This window comes from Gymnoscopelus microlampas, assembly GCF_963454915.1.
Source record: "Gymnoscopelus microlampas genome assembly, chromosome: 10".
NCBI classification, from domain to species: Eukaryota; Metazoa; Chordata; class Actinopteri; order Myctophiformes; family Myctophidae; genus Gymnoscopelus; species Gymnoscopelus microlampas.
The window spans coordinates 53,707,536-53,728,943 of record NC_139947.1 but is presented as its reverse complement, the minus strand read 5'-3'; the positions used below and the strand labels follow the sequence as shown (position 1 = coordinate 53,728,943).

Genomic DNA, 21,408 nt, shown 5'->3' with positions numbered 1-21,408 from the left:
CAATTATTACATCACAATTATTACATCGTCGTGATTATTACATCATCGCAATTATTACGTCATCGCAATTATTACATCATCGCAATTATTACATCATCACAATTATTACATCATCACAATTATTACATCATCACAATTATTACATCATCGCAATTATTACATCATCGCAAGTATTTCATCATCGCAATTATTACATCATCGCAATTATTACATCATCGCAATTATTACATCATCACAATTATTACATCATCACAATTATTTTAGATATACGCAACTATTTTTGCATAATCATTCTAATCGTTCTAATCGTTTCCATATTAAAAAATAGCAGAAATAGCAGATCTACAAGCTCACAACGCGTCACTTTGTGACGCGTTGTGAGCTTGTAGATCTGCTATTTCAGCAATTTTTTCACGTATACAATTATTAAATATGTCAAAAATATCTCTGTATATTTCATTTATTTGTCATATCTGCCCTGTGCAATTTTTGATTAGGAAGCCTAAAAGGCAGAAATTAAAAATGTATTCATAATGTTCAGCGGCCAAACACACAATTAAATCCTTAATCGCAATTATTTGAGTGACAATTAATCGCCAACTTAAGGTTGTAACGGTGACAGCCCTACAAACACACACACACACACACACACACACACACACACACACACACACACACACACACACACACACACACAGAGCCCTACCCGTCTTCACTCTGCTGGCTCTGTAAGGAAGCTTCCTCCCTTCCTCTCTGCGTTGTTAAACCTCGTCCCCCGTCCTCTGTCTCCCTCCGCTGGCCGGAGGAGGAGGAGGAGGAGGGGGACAGGTGGTCCGCCCCCGCTCCCACCACTTCCTCCTCCTCCTCCTCCTCCTCCTCCTCTCTCATCTCGGCCCTCAGGCCGCGGTTCTCCACCTCCAGCTCCACGATGCGGCGGCTGAGCAGCGTGGCCTCCTCCTCCACCAGCCGCAGGTGAACTTTGACCTCCGCCTCGCGGGCCAGGGCGGAGCTGGCGGCCCTGCCCTCGTGGGCGTGGCCGTGGGCGTGGTCCACGTCCCCGTAGGCGGAGCGGTAAGCCGCCAGCTCCTGGCGCATGGCCTCGCTCTCAGACACCAGCCTGGACAGCTTCTTGACCATCAGGGCCAGCTCCTCCTTGGCCAAGTGGAGCTGCAGCTTTAGGTCAGCGCTGTCGTCCTATAGGAAACCACAAACCATACGATGCACCTTCAGACCATGGGATCACAATATGCACCTTCAGACCATGGGATCACACTATGCACCTTTAGACCATGGGATCATACTATGCACCTTTAGACCATGGGTTCATAATATGCACTTTTAGACCATGGGATCATACTATGCACCTCTAGACCATGGGTTCATAATATGCACTTTCAGACCATGGGATCACACTATGCACCTTCAGACCATGGGTTCATAATATGCACCTTTAGACCATGGGATCATACTATGCACCTTTAGACCATGGGATCATACTATGCACCTTTAGACCATGGGTTCATAATATGCACTTTTAGACCATGGGTTCACAATATGCACCTTTAGACCATGGGTTCACACTATGCACTTTTAGACCATGGGTTCACAATATGCACTTTTAGACCATGGGTTCACAATATGCACTTTTAGACCATGGGTTCACAATATGCACTTTTAGACCATGGGTTCATAATATGCACCTTCAGAACTAGGACGTTGCCTCGGAAGCCTAACCCTAACCCTAACCCTAACCCCACTCTGAGAACCAATGATCTATGGCACAGCCATGAAGATGCAGGAAGCAAAGCTAAGACAGCAGCAGAAGAGAGATGCTATCCTGCATCATCAGTTGATAAATGGCTTTTAAAGTCAAGACGAAAGAGAAATAAAATGTGTTTTTTTTACCTCCATGTGTTGAGACAGCCTCCTCTCAGCCTTACTGCTGGGTGAACGGACTCCTCTCCTCTTCAGAGAACTCTGTGGGGTTCAGACAGTGGTGGAAAAAGTACTCAAATGTGTTACTTAAGTAAAAGTATCATTACTGCAATGTAGTAAAAGTCCGGAATTCAAAATTTACTTGAGTAAAAGTACAAAATTATTGGCATCAAAATGTACTTAAAGTACCAAAAGTAAAAGTACTCGTTATGCAGAATGTCCCATTTCAATGCAATGCTATTTGAAGCTATTTGAGTCCATCTGCAGTACTTGGAGGTAGTCTCTCTACTCCATATATGGGCAACTAGCGGCCCCGGGGGCCACATGCGCCCCCCACCTTCACTTAATGCGGCCCGCAGGTTAACATCAGAATAGTGATATATTATTGATTTCAGCTGTAGCTTAATGACTAGTATTAACATTCTATTGTCTTTTTTATGTCCAATGTATTTGTATTTAAGTTCATAAAGTTAACATAAGTATAACTAAATGCATTTGAAATTACATAAAATAAAATAGGATTCAGGATTCCAATAAAAGAATTGCTAGAACAAAATCAGCATGTGTGACATAGAATGGCGAAGTATGGCATTCATTTACGAAAAAAAAGTTCAAATATAGATATAAGAGGTGTCTGCCCGACAATGTGTAAAATGTGCAATGTGGCCCCTGGAGTGAGTGTGGAAATATAGTAGATAGACGTGCACAGATAGACTCTAGGTGGTTCTAGAGAACCTGCCCTTTGCCCTCTTGACCAGAAGTGCCCTTTCGAAGTGTGCCCAGTTTACAGCAGGGGTCTTCAACAGGGGGTCTGGGACCCCTAGGGGGTCCTCAGAGTTACAACAGGGGGTCCGCCAAATCTTTATGTGATATGATTTTTCTTTTTACCATAACCACTCGAAACCTAGCATCCCTTTTCTGAGGAGAACTTTAGCCAAAAATAGCAGATCTACAAGCTCACAACGCCTCGCGCTGCGAGGCGTTGTGAGCTTGTAGATCGGCTATTTTTGGCAAAGAGGTATAGGTGTAGAGGGAAAAAAGAGCAGACCAAGTAAACAAAACAAAGTATAATTTACTCGAGCACCTGCCCCTCAAAATGTCTGTGCACGCCACTGCATCACCCCTGTCCTACTCTGTCTTGAAGGTTGTTGCCAACCACAACAGTGTTGGATGTTGCTGCAAACTACAACAGTGTTGGATGTTGTTGTTGCAAACTACAACAGTGTTGGATGTTGTTGTTGCAAACTACAACAGTGTTGGATGTTGTTGTTGCAAACTACAACAGTGTTGGATGTTGTTGTTGCAAACTACAACAGTGTTGGATGTTGCTGCAAACTACAACAGTGTTGGATGTTGTTGTTGCAAACTACAACAGTGTTGGATGTTGTTGTTGCAAACTACAACAGTGTTGGATGTTGTTGTTGCAAACTACAACAGTGTTGGATGTTGTTGTTGCAAACTACAACAGTGTTGGATGTTGTTGTTGCAAACTACAACAGTGTTGGATGTTGTTGCAAACTACAACAGTGTTGGATGTTGTTGCAAACCACAACAGTGTTGGATGTTGTTGCAAACCACAACAGTGTTGGATGTTGTTGTTGCAAACTACAACAGTGTTGGATGTTGTTGTTGCAAACTACAACAGTGTTGGATGTTGTTGCAAACCACAACAGTGTTGGATGTTGTTGTTGCAAACTACAACAGTGTTGGATGTTGTTGTTGCAAACTACAACAGTGTTGGATGTTGTTGTTGCAAACTACAGTAGTGTTGGATGTTGTTGCAAACCACAACAGTGTTGGATGTTGTTGCAAACTACAACAGTGTTGGATGTTGTTGCAAACTACAACAGTGTTGGATGTTGTTGCAAACTACAACAGTGTTGGATGTTGTTGCAAACTACAACAGTGTTGGATGTTTCTGCAAACTACAACAGTGTTGGATGTTGTTGTTGCAAACTACAACAGTGTTGGATGTTGTTGTTGCAAACTACAACAGTGTTGGATGTTTCTGCAAACTACAACAGTGTTGGATGTTGTTGCAAACTACAACAGTGTTGGATGTTGTTGCAAACTACAACAGTGTTGGATGTTGTTGCAAACTACAACAGTGTTGGATGTTTCTGCAATGTCCTCTTTATCCACTGGGAAAGGGGAGACAGCACACATAACACTGGAGTGTGGCTTTACTTAAACACTCCATTGCACGATGGCGACACTTTTAATGAAATACAAACAGTTTCCATCATGTGGAAACGTTTGAGTGATTCATTAAAGAGATGTATTAGAGAATATGTCCTTTGAGCTATAGGATCTGAGAGGAGATTATAGTCAGACATGTAAAGTATTGTGATCCACTGCATCTCACCTCCTCTACAATACATGAGATTATGTTACACGTCTGAGCATGAGAGGAATGTCTGTCTGTCTGTCTGTCTGTCTGTCTGTCTGTCTGCCTGTCTGTGTGTCTGTCTGTCTGTCTCTGTGTGTGTGTGTGTGTGTGTGTGTGTGTGTGTGTGTGTGTGTGTGTGTGTGTGTGTGTGTGTGTGTGTGTGTGTGTGTGCGTGCGTGCGTGCGTGCGTGCGTGCGTGCGTGCGTGCGTGCGTGCGTGCGTGCGGCAGGAGGTCACAGCGTTATAAATAGACATCAGAGGAATGCTCTCTATAGGCTCTATGCACAGCAGCCATATTGGGAATGATTTGGGCCCCTTCCTTACTTCCTTCACAGGTGTTACCAATGATACTAATTAAGGCTCTGTTCCATTTAGTGTGGCATAGTGGTTGTCTTATTTTCAAGGACCCCCATAACTCTGAGAGTTACAAACCCACCATAAGGGGCCATTTGGGAACCAAAATGGAGTGTTTCTAGTGAGCCAACATGCACAATATCAGCACCCTGACCAGAATGGAACAGAGCCTTCATTAGTATCATTGGTAACACATGTGAAGGAAGTAAAGAGGCCCAATTTCTTTCCAATATGGCTGCTGTGCATAGAGCCTATTCAAGGTCTGGAAGTGAGCAATCATGCTGTGTGTGTGTGTGTGTAGCTGTTCACTAAAACCACATAAACACTGTATGTGTGTGTGTGTTGTTCACTAAAACCACATGATTCTACTTTACTTGCGCTATGAGCAGCACTGTGTCATAGTGTAACACTTATGATACACACACACACACACACACACACACACACACACACACACACACACACACACATTTGTATTACTACACTCGAGAGGACATGAAAACAATTAGTATTTTTTGCTAGCCAAAATAGCCGATGGTCTATCTGTGGTGTGTGATGGCATTGCACAACTAAGTCTAAATAAGTGTAAATTACAACGTCTATTTCCAACATTCTACTATACTTGTGGGGACATTTGACCCTCACAAGTATAGTTAAACAAATGCAACACGCACGCACGCACGCACGCACGCACACACACACACACACACACACACACACACACACACACACACACACACACACACACACACACACACACACACACAGTGAAAGTGTTTAAACAGTTCTATCTAGACTGGGTTGTGTGCTGTCAGCTATCAGCTGTTTCAAATGAACAATTAGCCACAGACAGACAGACAGACAGACAGACAGACAGACAGACAATGTAGTCATTTATCAGACACTCTGATCCAGAGTGACTGAATAAGCAGAGTAAACATGAACTCTAGTCCAGTGGTTCTCAAAGTGGGGTCCGGGGACCCCCAGTGGTCCTTGAGGGGGTTCCTCGGGGGTCCCCAGTAAAACTAGCTAATACGGCGTCACAATCTGTGGTCAAGAACAAACTAACCCAAGAAACAAAACATAACAAAAGAACAATTAACCAAAGTATCTCTGCACTGTGAGAGACTGTCTGAAGAGAACGTCTCCAGGATGATTGGAAAGCAAATAACTGCAAAGATCATCAATCACTCATTCATTCATTCATTCATTCGTTCATTCAGTGATGGTTGTAGGTCAGTATGTCATGTTGAATGAACACCATAATACATGCTGATCCACATTTAGCCTGGATCAACAACAACAAAAAGGACAGAGAGGGAATCTATTTTTGTAACCGTGTGTGTGTGTGTGTGTGTGTGTGTGTGTGTGTGTGTGTGTGTGTGTGTGTGTGTGTGTGTGTGTGTGTCTCTCTCTCTCTTTCTCGTTTCATTTTCTCTGTCCTGTGGAGAATGTCAGCTGTGCCTTCAGTTCAGAGTTCTGCATACCAGAGAACACCCCCCCCCCCCCCCCCCCCCCCCCCCCCCCCACACACACACACACACACACACACACACACACACACACACAGCAGTGCAGCGGTCAGCTGCTCAGGGGGGGGGGGGGGGGGGGGGGGGGGGGGTCAGGTGACATCAGAGTGACAGGGACACGGTGAGGACAGCTGACTGCATGCGGTGGGGCAGCTGCATGGCTGTATGGGGGGGGGTAGGGGGGGGGGCTGCTATGTGGACATGGAGACCACTGGGATGGGCTGGGCTGAGGTTGTCCTGCACATCCACACAGAACATGCTTCTTCAGGGTGTTAAGGTGCTACAGAGCAGCGCTTCTCAATCCTTTTCATTTAGAGCAGGGGTTTTCAACCTTTTTCGCGTCAAGGACCACCAAATTGACACATTTTTGCCCACGGACCCCCATTTCAAAAGATATGCCAGGGGACTCAACCATTTAGGTTTATTGGGGGTCCCAATCTAGGCTGTATCATCGCCATTAGTGTTCATTTAACTCTGAGAGTGTACAAATGGAACCAAATGGACCCGTTAGGGTCCATTTGGTTCCATTTGTACACTCTCGGTGTTACAGACATATAAGGGTCCATTTGGTTCCTAACTATTAATTTGTCTGGGGACCCCCTGGAACCCCCTCAAGGACCACTGGTGGTCCCCGGACCACTGGTTGAAAACCCCTGATTTAGAGGACCTTCCCCCAGTTTGATGCATCAGACCACGGATTCAACTCAACTCAGACAGTTGTACAAATATACTTTGGTTCCATTTGTACAACTCTCAGAGTTACACACCCATAAGGGTCCACAGACTGTCCAACTGTCATCTAGTCCAGGGGTTCTCAACCTTTTCAGGCCGCGACCCCCAAAATAATGATATTATTTCCCGCGACCCCCCGCGTGCACGCGTGCGGTCCCGTTCGCGCGCGCGAGCGGTCCCGTTCGCGCGCGCGAGCGGTCCCGTTCGCGCGCGCGAAGGTTATTTATTTATAATAGGTTATTTGATAATTGTTTATTATCAAAACATTTTTGCAAAAAGTGGGTAAATTGAGTAAATTAACTGATAAAACATGAATTAATGATAACATAAAAAAAATATTTTGTTAAAAAAAAAAAAAAAAAAAAATCTTTTTTTTTTCTCAAATTCACCGAAAAATCTGGCGACCCCCCCAAATTATTTGGCGACCCCCCTGGGGGTCGCGACCCCCAGGTTGAGTCATTTAGCTGGGGACCCCCTGGAGTCCCAGCCATCATTTTGAGATGTGGGTCCGCGGCCGAATAATACATCATCTAAACATGTTTTCTAAATCCTAACAGTATGTTGTCATATCAGTTGTTAAAAAGGTTCGCTTTTTAATCATGGAGAATGACTCGTTTTGCCCACTGTAAAAACTTAAGGAGATTCTTAGCAAGGAGATAGAGTGGAATCGGATGGGAGCCAGATTTTTTTGGCACAGTGATCCATCTGTCCCTTACTTCTTAGAGCAGTGGTTCTCAAACTTTTTCATGACAAGGACCCCCGAAATTATATGTATTTGGCCGCGGACCCCCATCTAAAAATATTTTGTTCCAGGGACCCCCCAGAAGCAAAGATTTGAGTTACAAATGTTAGCTTTAAAAAATATATATTCAAAGATTTGCACACATTTTCACGATTTTTCAAAAATAGCAGATCTACAAGCTCATAGCGCGGCACTCGGTGCCGCGCTATGAGCTTGTATATCTGCTATTTTTGAATAGCAGATATACAAAGTATAAAAGGTCATAATTATTCTGATGCTATATTTACACATTTTGCTGGGTACCCCCTGGAACCCCCTCAAGTACCCCTGGGGGGTAAAAACAAAAAGACCGATAACACGGTCTGAACCGTTCGGCACCAAAGCGCTACTCTTTGGAAACACGGTTTGAACCGTGTTTGGCACCCAATGTGTTAATGGGTGTCAATCAATTGTACGAGCTCTTGTCTTATTGGATCTTGTTTATTCGATACACATTTGTTTTAGCTCTCCCTCATTTGATTTACCTATTTGTCTCATCTGTTTAAAGGAGGAGTTCACCCAAAAAATGACTTATTTTCTATCAATTGCACACCCTATGAAGCCTTGAATCCATGGATTCTTTTTTGTTTTTGTGGCATTCCTAAGCTAATAATTTGATTCCCGTCTCCTACCGGCTAATGTATCCGGTAGGAGACACAAAGTAGATTATTTGTGTCTCCTACCGGAAATACACACGGTCATCAAATTATTGTTTTAGGAATGCCACAAAAACAAAAATAACAGCATGAAATCAAGGCTTCATGGGGTGTGTAATTGATAGAAAATAAGTAATTTTTTGGGTGAATTCATCCTTTAAGAAAGTAGGTAGCTGATATATTGCACGTTTACCTTCCCTACCCTATGTTGAATGCACTTACTGTAAGTGGCTTTGGATAAAAGCGTCTCTGCTAAATGACTGTAATGTGATGTTAAACGCTCACCTCTCTGCTTTTGTCCATCTCGGCCTGAAGGACCATCTTGGACACGGCCAGCTCCTCCATCTTCTCCCTCAGAGCCTGGTTCTCCTCCTCCAGCCTGGAGGTCTTCTCCTGCACGGCCTCCAGCTCGCCGTGCACGCGCACAGACACACACTTTGCAACCTGGGAGTCAGAGACAGTCACAGGTCAGCAGTGTGGATTCTGACAGCAAACTATGATTTAGTTTTAGTCATATTTTAGTCATCTGAAATGTTTGAGTTTTCGTCTAGTTTTAGTCGACTAAATATCATAAGATTATAGTCGATTAAATCTACAGTTGATTTAGTCTACTAAAATGTATTGTGGCGGTGCCTTGATGGCGTCATAATGGCTGATTTTCCACTTGGTTGCATGCTGAAAATAGCCGATCTACAAGCTCACAACGCGTCGCGCTGCGATGCGTTGTGAGCTTGTAGATCTGCTATTTTCAGAGCACAACACCCGAGCACAACCAAACATAAAATGACTTGTCTTTTAGTTCTACTGGATCTCTTCTCCTTTGATGAATGAATTCCCTACTTCTTCATGCTAACTACAGTGTCACATAAAAGTAGCTACGAGCTCAAAACACATCACGGTGCATCGCGTGTTTGAGCTTGTAGATCTCCTATTTTTGCAATTTTTTTTATTAAATCCTGAAAAGTTACAGGTTTTGGACACAGCCGACACAGTCACACGCAGTGCATTGCTTTGTTGAGGTGTGAATTTAAAGTCGTTTTAAATCTGCGTGCAAGGCCATCCCATGAGCAATGCGACCCCTGGACACGCCCGACAGCGACGATATTAATTCAACTTCCTGGCACAGACCGCAGCAGACCGCCCTGGCCCAAAGATGGAGCACTCTACAACAACAGGGCAGATCTACGGGGTGTGGTGGCGGGTGGACCCGGGCCCACCCAGATGGACAGCATGCCCCCCACACAGTGTGTGAGATCCATGAGAACTTGGGATTCCACTGGGGGCGTGGTAGCTGGTAGCTGGTAGCTGGTAGCGATGCGTTCTGACTGCCACGAGGCAGCCACGGCAGAATCTCTGCCGCTCTCCACATGCCTGTGATTCCACCAACACGCCTTCCACATTCATCTCACAAGCAGCCAGCAGCGCTCTGGGCTATTTTTAGTGTGATGTCACTCGCGGAAAGCAGACGAATAGAAAGTGGAAAAAAAGAAAACCTGTCATATTGCAATGCGACCTGTCATATTGCAATGCGACGCATTGTGAGCTTGTAGATCTGCTATTTTCAAAAGATTTGTATACATTTTTAACTTTATTAAAATGATAGATGTGCTAGAATTATTTTTGAAGTTAGTTACATTTTATACTTTGGCTATTCAAAAATAGCAGATCAACAAGCTCATAGCGCGGCACTGAGTGCCGCGCTATGAGCTTGTAGATCTGCTATTTTTGAAAAATCATGAAAATCGGTGCACGTCTTTGAATACGTATCTTTTAAAAGCGAACATTTGTAACTCAAATCTTTGCTTCTGGGGGGTCCTGGAAGTAAATATTTTGAGATGGGGGTCCGCGGCTCTCAGAAACAGTAAGGTTCCTTTCCCCTCCGCTCCACAAGGAGGCGCCACAATGGGGGTTCAGTGGTACCTGTGGTGGTGACCTCACTTCCTCCCACTATAAAAGCAGGACTGGATTCCCGTTCTCCCCTTGTCCTTTGTCTCCAAACACATGCATGTGCCGCTGCTGTACTGATGTTTGCCATGCGTCTGTTAAAGCTGCTGTAATGTAAGGTCCAGTGTTTTACTTCTAGTGATGTGGATTATATTTAAGACTTGATGAACTTGAGTTATATGGATATTTAGATGTGTTTAATATTATGAAGTAAATACTTGGCCGATTATTATCTTGATGATATACAATACCTTAATGTATAATGTGATTTAAAGACCATATTTATGTTTGATATTTTATCTGGCATGATAATACAATTTGTTTCTTTGTGTCTTTGTTTAGAACCACGGCCATCATCATGAAACCCAATGTCAACACTACACTATACATCATTATCTGGCTAAATAAACTGGATATTTGATCGCAACCTTTTGTTTCCTGGTGGTTTGTGGCATTAAATCCTAACAGCGGCCAAATACATATCATTTTGGGGGTCCTTGACATGAAAACGTTTGAGATTCACTGATTATAGAAACATACACTTTTCAGAAAACTGTTCGGATTTATAGAAGACGTTTTGTAGAATCGGCCTCAAGCTGGAATTTCGTCATTTCACTTTTAGTGGTGGCAGTTTATTTTTTAAGGCACAAAGGCCAAATGCCAGGGGAGCAAGACCCAAACATTCTACTGATTTTGAGTCTGCAGAAATTATAAATTTAACTTGGGTTTAAGGAGGGTTCGGTATTTAGAAATCACAGATATTTGTACAAACTCCTGAGTCAAAAGTTCATCCAGTCTCTCAGCCCTGGACTAATCAGAGTCACTGGACTTTGAGGATGGGGTTGTAGACTATGGAGGTTTTAAGGATTCATAATTCTATTAAACACACTGGTGTCTTTTGTTGGCCAGTGGGCAAAACTAAATGATATGCCCTTATTAGCAGTGGTGGAAAGTAACAAAGTACATTAGCCTGGCAGCGGTGGCCTAGTGGTTAGAGGGGCGGCCTTGATACCGGAAGGTCCCTAGTTCGATTCCCCAATTCATCACATCAATCATGAATCACCGCTGAATAGCCCTTGAGCAAGGCTTCCATGCAGGGTCCGGCTGGAAACAAGCTTCGTGCTTAGTCCGACACCCTGGGTAAACAACAAACTTTGCTTTGCTTTGCCTACTTAAGTACTGTACTTAAGTACAATTTTGAGGTATTTGCACTTTACTTGAGTATTTCCAACATCCACTACTTTTACTTCTACACTACATCTCGGATCCAAGTATTGTACTTTTACTCCACTACAATTATTTGAAAACTTTAGTTACTAGTTACTTTGTAGATTTTGTTTATTATTGCAAAACCTACGTTAACCACTTCAGCCCTATATACATTTCGGCCATTTGAAAATAGCCGATCTACAAGCCCACAATGCGTCGCAATGCGACACATTGTGAGCTTGTAGATCTGCTATTTTCAAACTATTTTTATACATTTGAAAACTTGTGAAATGGGACATTCTGCATAATGAGTGCTTTCTACTTTTGGTACTTTAAGTACATTTGGATACCAATACTTTTGTACTTTTAGTCAAGTTAATGTAGAATTCCGGACTTTTACTTGTAACAGAGCATTTCTACATTGCAGTATTGATTTACTTAAGTAAACAATGTGAGTACTTTTTCTACCACTGGGCAAAACATAATGATATGCCCTTCTGAGGGCCACAGTGGCCTATCATGTAGTTTTGAAGGGCAGAGGGCCAAACTGAGGAGGGGCCACAGCCTTAAGTCTTCATGGCCACCATGAAATTCCTGGATTATAATATCTTATACATCTAATATCCACTCAAAACCTATACTTAGTTCACCGGCGTCCCCCAGGGCTCTATACTAGCTCCGCTCCTTTTTCCCCCTCTACACCAAGTCTGTTTGCCAGAAATAATAATGATCTATTAGCCCACGGCGCTTTGTGAGCTTGTAGATCGGCAATATTTTGGGCCAAATGCCAGCTCCAGAACAGGAATGCTGTAGGGATCATGTGGTTAGAAATCTCCGGCCCGTCCAGATTCTTCCAGGCCCGGTCATTAACCCGTTAAGACCGGGAACGCATCTGTGGCAATTCTAGAATTCTATGGCTATTCCAAAAGTAGCAGATCTACAAGCTCATAGCGCGGCACTCTGTGCCGCGCTATGAGCTTGTAGATCTGCTATTTGTGAACATTTTGTGCAAATCTTTGAATATGTATTTTTTTAAGCGAAGATTTTTAACTCAAATCTTTGCTTCATGGGGGTCCCTGGAACAAAACATTTAGAGGTGGGGGGCCGCGGCCAAATACATGTCTAAAAATGCTTTCTAAATCCTAACAGTGTGTTGCTATATCAGTGGTGCTCCAACTTTTCCATATCAAGGACCACCCAAAATAATATGTATTTGGCCGCGGACCCCCATCTCAAAATATGTTGTTCCAGGGACCCCCCATAGAAGCACAGATCGGAGTTAAAAATGTTCACTTTAAAACATATACTGTATATATATATTCAAAGATTTGTCAAAAAAAGTCCACGATAAAAATTAAAAAAAATAGCCAAATAAATGTTAAAATGACACACGATGCGTTCCCGGTCTAACTGGATTAAACAGGTTCAGCATCTCATGGGGTTTTGCTCTCAGTAGGAATGTTACCCACAGAGACTACATCGTCTCTGTGGGGGGAAACCTCATGTCCAAGACGGTTCCCACTGAGCCATAGTCTTTTAGGCCAGTGGTTCTCAAACTTTTTCATGTCAAGGACCCCCAAAGTTACACTTATTAGCCCGCGGACCCCCATTTGAAAAGATAAGCCAGGGACCCCGATAAGAGAAGGTTTTTACGGCTCTCTAGCAGTGATTCTCAACCATTTTAATTTCAAGGACCCCCAGTTTAACATGCATTAGGCTACGGACCCCCATTTAATGGCATTTCTTGCCCTGGGACCCCAATTCATATTGTAAAATCAATGTTAATGTAACTCTGAGAGTGTACAAATGGAACCAAATGGATCCGTTAGGGTCCATTTGGTTCCATTTGTACACTCTCAGAGTTACAGACTCATAAGGGTCCATTTGGTTCCTGTCCATCATTTAGCTGGGGACCCCCTGGAACCCCCTCAAGTACCCCTGGGGGTCCCCGGACCCCACTTTGAGAACCAACGTTTTAGGCTATTAGACCTCCGTCTAAAACAGGGTTATAACTGGTCTAACAGCGAACGTTTTTTAGATGTCTATTCTTAGCCTAGACGTTGATTAGCTGTTTTTTAAGCGTCTGTATTTAGACGTCTATATTATAGACGTCATTTCAACGGCTATGATATAGACGGTCTATAAATAGACGCTTAAAAAACAGCTCATCAACGTCTAAAACACTTTCACTGTTAGACCAATTATAACCCCATTTTAGCCTAGCCCTTAGACGTATTTTAGACGTCTAATAAAAATGGCAAAAGTGTCAGATCTACAAGCTCCAAGCGTGTCACTCGCGCATCCGATAATTTTAATGTTTTTGTGTGACGTTGTAGTATGATCAAGAAGGACGTTCATTTACGAAGAAACACAAAAAGCTTGAATCTGAGATCAGAGGTTTCTGCCCGACAACAGCAACGATGTGAGCACTATGGAAGGGTGTGGGGGGTTTAAGAAACAGATGATACGATCACTATGGAAGGGGGGGGGAGGGGGAAGGGAGGAGGGGGATAAACGCTTTGGCACACCGGCTCCTATTCCCAAATAAAGTGCTGTGTGAATCCTGACACCACACAGCTGTGTAAAGAACACACATGACGACTACTACATCTACACAGTGGTGGATGGAGTATTTGATTCCACACAAATGCTCCTCTAAACCACTAGTTCTCAAGGACCAAGGACCCAAAATTCAAATATATCTATGGCAGCGGGCCCCCGTCTGAAAATGTTTTGTGCCAGGGACCTCCAAAAGTAAAGATTTTAGTTAAAAACGCTTTCAAATTATACTCAAAGATTTGCACACATTGTCATGATTCTTTAAAAATAGCAGATCTACAAGCTTGTATATCTGTTACTTTTGAGTAGCCAAATGGATAGTGGTTAAAATGATTGTGAATTTATATATTAACTCATTTGGCTGGGGACCCCCTGGTACCCCCCAAAGGACCCCTGGGGGTCCCCGGAGCCCACTTTGAGAACCACTGATGTAGTGGAATAGAAGTTAAAGTATTGAACATTTATACTCTAGTTACTTTCCACCACTAGACGTAGCAAACACAGACTAAGTACCATGTTGTTATAGCTCTGTGTCATAGCCAACCACTCAAACTATAATTACAGTTCCCTGAAAACACAGACCCAGGAAGCATTAAAAAGACGTTACACTTTATGAAACATTTCTGTGGTGGATGTGAGTGTTTGTCACACAGGAAGTGACTGAACGCATACTGTAAACCAGCCTTGCCAGATTTTGCGAGAGAAACAAGCAGCCAGGTCTATATTAAAAAAAACGATTATCGACTCCGGTTGTTTTAAACCAGTGGGTTATTCTCAAACACTTTCATGTCAAGGACCCACAAATGAATATGTATTTGACCGCGGACCCCGATCTGAAAATATTTGTTTGCCAGTCAGTGACCCCGGTACAAGATTTGTGTTGTAAAAAGTTTCAAAAATATTCCAAATGTTTAGCTTGTCTTTCAAGATTCTTTTGAAAAATAGCAGATCTACAAGCTCACACCACGTACTTGTGACACGTTGTGAGCTTGCAGATCTGCTATTTTAAAACAGCCCACGTACATGAGGGTTAAAGTGATTAACCACTTAAACACCAGCATCGATATTGTGGGGAAAGCTTTCGCTGAGAATAGCAGATCGACAAGCTCACAACGCGACGCAACGCGTCGCGTTGTGAGCTTGTCGATCGGCTATTCTCAAAAAAAGCTTTCCCCACAACAGAAAACAGAAAAGACACTAGTTCTGAGCTCTGAGGGACTCCGGTTACCCATATGGGGTTAAAGGGGAAATCCACCCATTTTCAATATTTAACTATGTCATTAATATAGCATAAAGGAGTTGTGTGGAAATAAGAAAAAAGTTCCCCCCTTTCTGTGTTGCCTTGAACTGGAGGATTGATTGTGGGTTTAACATTGCAAATTACAACGTGATGACTCATCATGTTGTAATTTGCAATGTTAAACTATTAATGACATAGTTAAATATTGAAAATGGGTGGATTTCCCCTTTAAAGTGATTAAACTGAAACAAGCCCAAATAAGCAACAACACTTTAGGAACAATAAGCCCCAGAAACCACAACCCACAAATACCAATATTTACAAGCGACCTTCCAGGAAAACAAGCCCAAAGTCGCTTATAAATAATGAGCAGACTTGGCAACACACGACAGCAGCAGCAGCATGGTGCAATCCAGAGCAACGGAGTTCCTTTCCTTCATGATGAGGGAACATGAGAGTGATTCACCCAGAGGTCCATTTAGAGACAGAACGGTGATTACAGTGTGTCATCCATGAGTCAGTTCAGAGTGGGTGTGACGTCGGTCGGACCCCCGCCGGTTTTACTGAACGCCACAGAGGCAGGGACCCCATTAACCCATTGAGACCTGGAACGCATCTGTGTCACTTTTTGATTTGAGCTAAAAAAGCATTATTTTACACCTTGGCTATTCAAAAATAGCAGATCTACAAGCTCATAGCGCGGGCGCGCTATGAGCTTGTATATCTGCTATTTTTGAAAAATCGTGAAAATTTGTGCAAATCTTGAATATATATATTTTTAAAGGGAACATTTTTAACTCAAATCTTTGCTTCTGGGGGGTCCCTGGAACAACATATTTTGAGATAGGGGTCGGCGGCCAAATACGAGGGGTCCTTGACATGAAAAAAATTTGCAAACGACTGATATAGAAACACAAGTTTTTTTCAAAAAACAGTTAGGATTTAGAAGACATTTTGTAGAATCGGCCTCAAGTCTTAATGGGTTAAGACTCACCCTGGGACAATTATCTTTTATAGGGCTCCCTGACCTCACGCTATGCTCGGTCGGGGTGGGCAGTGGGCACGGCACACAGAGCACACTACTGGAGTTGAATGGCATGCGTGTGTGTGTGTGTGTGTGTGTGTGTGTGTGTGTGTGTGTGTGTGTGTGTGTGTGTGTGTGTGTGTGTGTGTGTGTGTGTGCGTGTGCGTGTGTGGAGAAAGCACCTGCAGACCTTTTATGGTCCAGGGTTTAGTAGTATATATAGGAGGAGGAACGTGTCTTATGAGTTGACAGACTGCTCTGGGTTTCGTCGTTTTCGGGGCAGAAACCTCACATGTCCATGTTTCAACTTTTTGTCTCGCCAGGAGACTATTGTTTTTTCGTTCCGTGTGTCCACCAAGCTAACATTGGTCAAGCTTCACGTGACACGTGACAATATGTTGAAAGGGTGTGCTTTGATTGGCTAGCGAGACGCATGATGAAATAGAGACCTATAAATAGCTGTGTCACTTCCAAAGACTATTTATGTCTTTGGAAGTGAGGTAAGACACACCTATCCATCAGCCAAGCTAACATTGGTCAAGTGACACGTGACAATATGTAACATTGACAGGATTAATGGAGAGTATCTTTTCCTCTCCGTCCGTCTCTATGTGTCCGTCTGAGAACACCCAACATTGGTCAAGTTTCACGTGACATCACAATATGTAATATAAATAGCTTAGACAGGATCAATCAGGAACAGTACTTTCCAGTACAAACTGAGATCACAGCTGAGATCACACAATGCAACTAACTCCCAGTAAAATAGCACGAGTCCGCTGGCGGAGACCTGTGCTCCGAGGAGCACATTTTCTAGTTATGGTTCCTTCTTAAATGAAAGCCCTATACATCATCATACAAGAGTGTCGCACAAAAGCAGTGAAAAGAGCAGATCTACAAGCTCAAAACGCATCGCGATGCGTTGTGAGCTTGTAGATCTGCTCTTTTCACTACTTTAATGTATTTTAATGTTTAAGAGAGAGAGAGAGAGAGAGAGGAGTGTGTGTAACAGCTGACCTTTATATCATGCTCCAGGCTCCTGACCAGTTCTCCGTCTACGTGTCCGGTCTGAGCCACCCGGATGCTGCGTCGCTCCGCCTTGCGCAGGCGGTACTGCAGGATGCGGCACGTCTTGTTGGCCTGCTCCACCTGCAGCGTGAGAGCCTGCAGCGTCTCCACCTCCTCCTGGTGGAACATGTCCCTCGTCTCCACCATCTCACACCGCAACTCCTCCATCTCATCCTGGAGGAGACACAACACAACATGAGACAATTTATCCCCTGAGCAAGCAGGCATTGATTGATTGATTGATTGATTGATGTACTTTATTTAGTAAGACATGAGAACATCAGTACATGGAAGTACAAAAAGTTCACAATACAAGGTCTACTAAACTGGAAGACTCAATAAGCACTGAGCTTCAGGGACGTGCAGGGAATGTTAGAGGGGCACGGGGCTGACATTTCTAAAAAGGGTACTTTTGGTGAAAATATTGAAAATAGCCGATCTCCAAGCTCACGACGCGTCGCAGCGCGACGCGTCGGTGCGCAATGCCACACTCAACTAAGTAATCAAGATTCAAGCCAATACTGGAGATTTATTGAATTATTCCAGCATAAAATGCTGCATTCAAGTTCAGGAGTGTTTGGAAAAGGCAATTCTCCTGAACGCTGCGTTCAGGTGTGGCATGGAAAGGACAGGAAAAAAAGGGCAGGGGCTCAAGCCCCCTTTGATGTCTATGTGTGCACGTGCCTGCTGAGCTTGTTTAAGATGAGAACCCCATGCACACACATCATGATGACATATAAGAGACAGACAGATATACACACTACTATACAGAACGTCATATGATCAGTTTACAGGTTACTGGTATGAAGAGTGAAAAGAATGTACAAGAGAAGAAAAATAAATGGGGGGGGGGTAGAGGGGGTAGGTTAAGACTTAGACAGGGGCAATTTTCAAATTGCAGCCTCCTGAAGGTGTATCTTTAGGGCAGTTTTGAAAGTGAGTAGGGTTTTACACTCCTTTACTCCTTTTGGTAGGGCATTCCACATGTTTGATGAATAGCATGAGAACGAGTTCATTCCCTTTGTTGAGCCAAATCTGGGTTGCTCTATTAGGCTCAATGGTGTAAAAACAATCTCAGCACTTGTTGAGCAGGAAACCGGGTTCAAACCCGGGTAAGAAAAGAGGAAAGTTATGGTGCAGCTTTAACATGGAGGAAGTTACTATAAGAGTTTTTGCAACCTTAGATATGAACTTACATGGTGAATGACTGAATGATCAGTCAGTCATTCTGTCTGTCAAGTCTTAACCAATTACTAACATGAAGACTAGTTTACGTATGTACATACATACATACGTATGTACATACATACATACATAGACAGACAGACAGACAGACAGACAGACAGACAGACAGACAGACAGACAGACAGACAGACAGATAGATAGATAGATAGATAGATAGAACCTCTGAGTGAGATCAAGACATATGAATGAAGTCCCCCCCATCTCTTTGAATATTAATGTATTATGTTGTGTGCTACCTCAATGTCATATAGCTTTATGACACCATCATATAGAGTGTACCATTATTCAGAAAAATAAATGAAATGTTTAGATTTTAAAATCTCTGTCTGCCTCAAGTTGGACAGAAGCCATGCAGCACATGTTCATGTTCTAAATGAAACACAATATCCTACAACACTGGTTCTCAACATGGGGTCCACCAGGGGTCCAAATGGACCCTTACGGGTCTGTAACTCTGAGAGTGTATAAATAGAACCAAATGGACCCTGAGGTCTGTAACTCTGAGAGTGTACAAATGGAACCAAATGAACAATGATTTTCCAGTGATTGGGGTCCCAGAGATCAAACATATTGTAAATGGTAAATGGTGCATTTATATAGCGCTTCTATCCGAAGCGCTTTACATTGATTGTGCCATTAACCCATTCACACACACATTCATACACCGATGGCGGAGGAAACCATGCAAGGCACCAACCTGCTCATCGGGAGCAATTAGGGGTTCAGCGTCTTAATTTGTATCAAATGGGGGTCGTGCAAATGAAAAAGGTTTGGTGAATCACTGTCATTGTGATATATTAGACCCTATAGATCCAGGACCCGGTCAGTCCTGCAGCCTGTTGCCCTGTGATGTGTCCATCATGTGAGCTTTGCACCCATGCAGCAGCATGTCAGCAATAACAACTGACACCAGCAATTAGACTAAACCTGCTTGAACTCCTTTCTCTGTAAAGCCTGGAGTCACGTGCTCTGAGCCTTTAGGAAGCTTTATGCACAATCAATCTAAAGTCAAACAATAGCAACAACAATACAAAAACCACAACAACAAAACATACAGTAACATAACATAACAAAACACAATAGGATATTAAACTCATCATAATGCCAATCAGTCATTATGTTGACCTGGCATCCTTTAATTAGTGGTGTACAGTAACTAAGTACATTTACTCGAGTACTTAAGTACAATATTTAGGTACTTTTACTTTACCGGAGTGTTTCCAATTGTCTATACTTTTACTTCTACTCCACTACATCTCAGAGGCAAATATTGTACTTTTACTCCCGTACAATTATTTGAAAACTTTAGTAACTAGTTACTTTGCAGATATACATTATCACATTATAAAACACACATTAACCACTTTACCACTTTTATACATAGGCTATTTGACAACAGCCGATCTACAAGCTCACAACATGCGACGCGTTGTGAGCTTGTTGATCTGCTATTTTCAAACATTAAGTATACTTTTACTTTTGGTACTTTAAGTACATGTTGATACCAATACTTTTGTACTCAAGTACATTTTGAATTCCGGACTTTTACTTGTAACTGAGTACTTCTTCTACATTGCAGTATTGATACTTTTACTTATAAGTAAAACATTTGAGTACTTTTTCCACCACTGTGAGTATCACCTGATGTTGTCCTTGCTTACTGTAAATCGCTGTGGATTAAGAGCTTCTGCTAAAAAGCTTAAATTGTAATAGTACATTATAACGTATAGAGCCTATAATAATAGCTTAATTCCTTACCTTTAGATACTCATTTTCTGATCTCAGGTCCTCGATCTCCCGGACGAGGTCTTCTGTTGTCTCGTCCATCATCATCATGAGACCTCCTCCTCCTCCTCCTCCAGCAGGGTCTAAATATGTCCCCATAGACGACGAGGAGGATGTCCCCAAAACACCCACAAACCCCCCTAACCCTCCTCCTCTGAAGCCCAGGAACCCTTCGTCTCCTCCGGCAGCATCAGAGGAGCGATCACCTACTCCTTGACCTCTGATCCCTCCTCCTCCTCCCTGTGTTGATCTGTCCAGACTGTAAGCTCTGCCGTCTGTCCAGATCAACCCAGACGTCTCTGGGTCATTATGACCCAGCAGGGACTCATCATTGAGCTGCTTGTCCGGGGAGGAGGAGGGACAGTCGGACACGTCCGATGAGCCGCTAGTGTCCGGCGACTCGTCGGACTTGGGACTCGGACTTGAGCAAGCACAGCCCGAGTCTTTGCTCAAGTCCGAGTCCGACGTGTTGACGCTGCCGTCGGACAGTTTCCTCTCAATCCTCTGGTTCAACGCGCATTCTGTGGAGGTGGTGGTGGAGGTGGCATCTAACGTGACCTTGTTCCCTCCTGGTTTGGACCGAACGGCAGGCTGAGCATCCGCAGTCACACCGGGCTTACATGTAGAACCACAGAGGAGAGTTTTAGATGATGATGATGATGATGATGATGATGAAGAACGCTTCTTCTTTTGGCTGCTGGTTCCCTGATGCTGATGCTGCGCTTTGGGCGTCTGTGTGTTCTTTCCTCTGTTCATCTCTACAGTCTAATAATAATAATACTACTAATAAAACATGTTATTTGTAAACGCACTTTATATTTGAACCAAATAAAATCTTAAAGTGCTACAAATCAAGAAAACAAAAACGAATACAAAGAATGAACAATAATACTAATGAAATTAGCAAAAATCAGATCTGGCCAACTAACTACACAGCTAATAAAAAGTTTGTAAAAAG

General features: G+C 43.1%; 1 protein-coding gene across 1 annotated transcript in view; it reads right to left on the bottom strand.

Annotated features, from left to right (window-relative positions):
- The window catches only part of LOC311054305 (uncharacterized protein), a gene marked incomplete at both ends in the record, with an annotated part of 33,313 nt that extends 12,107 nt beyond the window's left edge, over positions 1-21,206 (bottom strand). Inside the window, 5 exons of the mRNA XM_084070179.1 lie at positions 707-1,194; positions 1,906-1,977; positions 8,662-8,820; positions 17,370-17,594; positions 20,424-21,206. Coding sequence (XP_083926305.1) covers positions 707-1,194; positions 1,906-1,977; positions 8,662-8,820; positions 17,370-17,594; positions 20,424-21,206 — 1,727 coding nt within the window. The remainder of the gene's footprint in view (positions 1-706; positions 1,195-1,905; positions 1,978-8,661; positions 8,821-17,369; positions 17,595-20,423) is intronic.
- Positions 21,207-21,408: the final 202 nt, after the last annotated feature.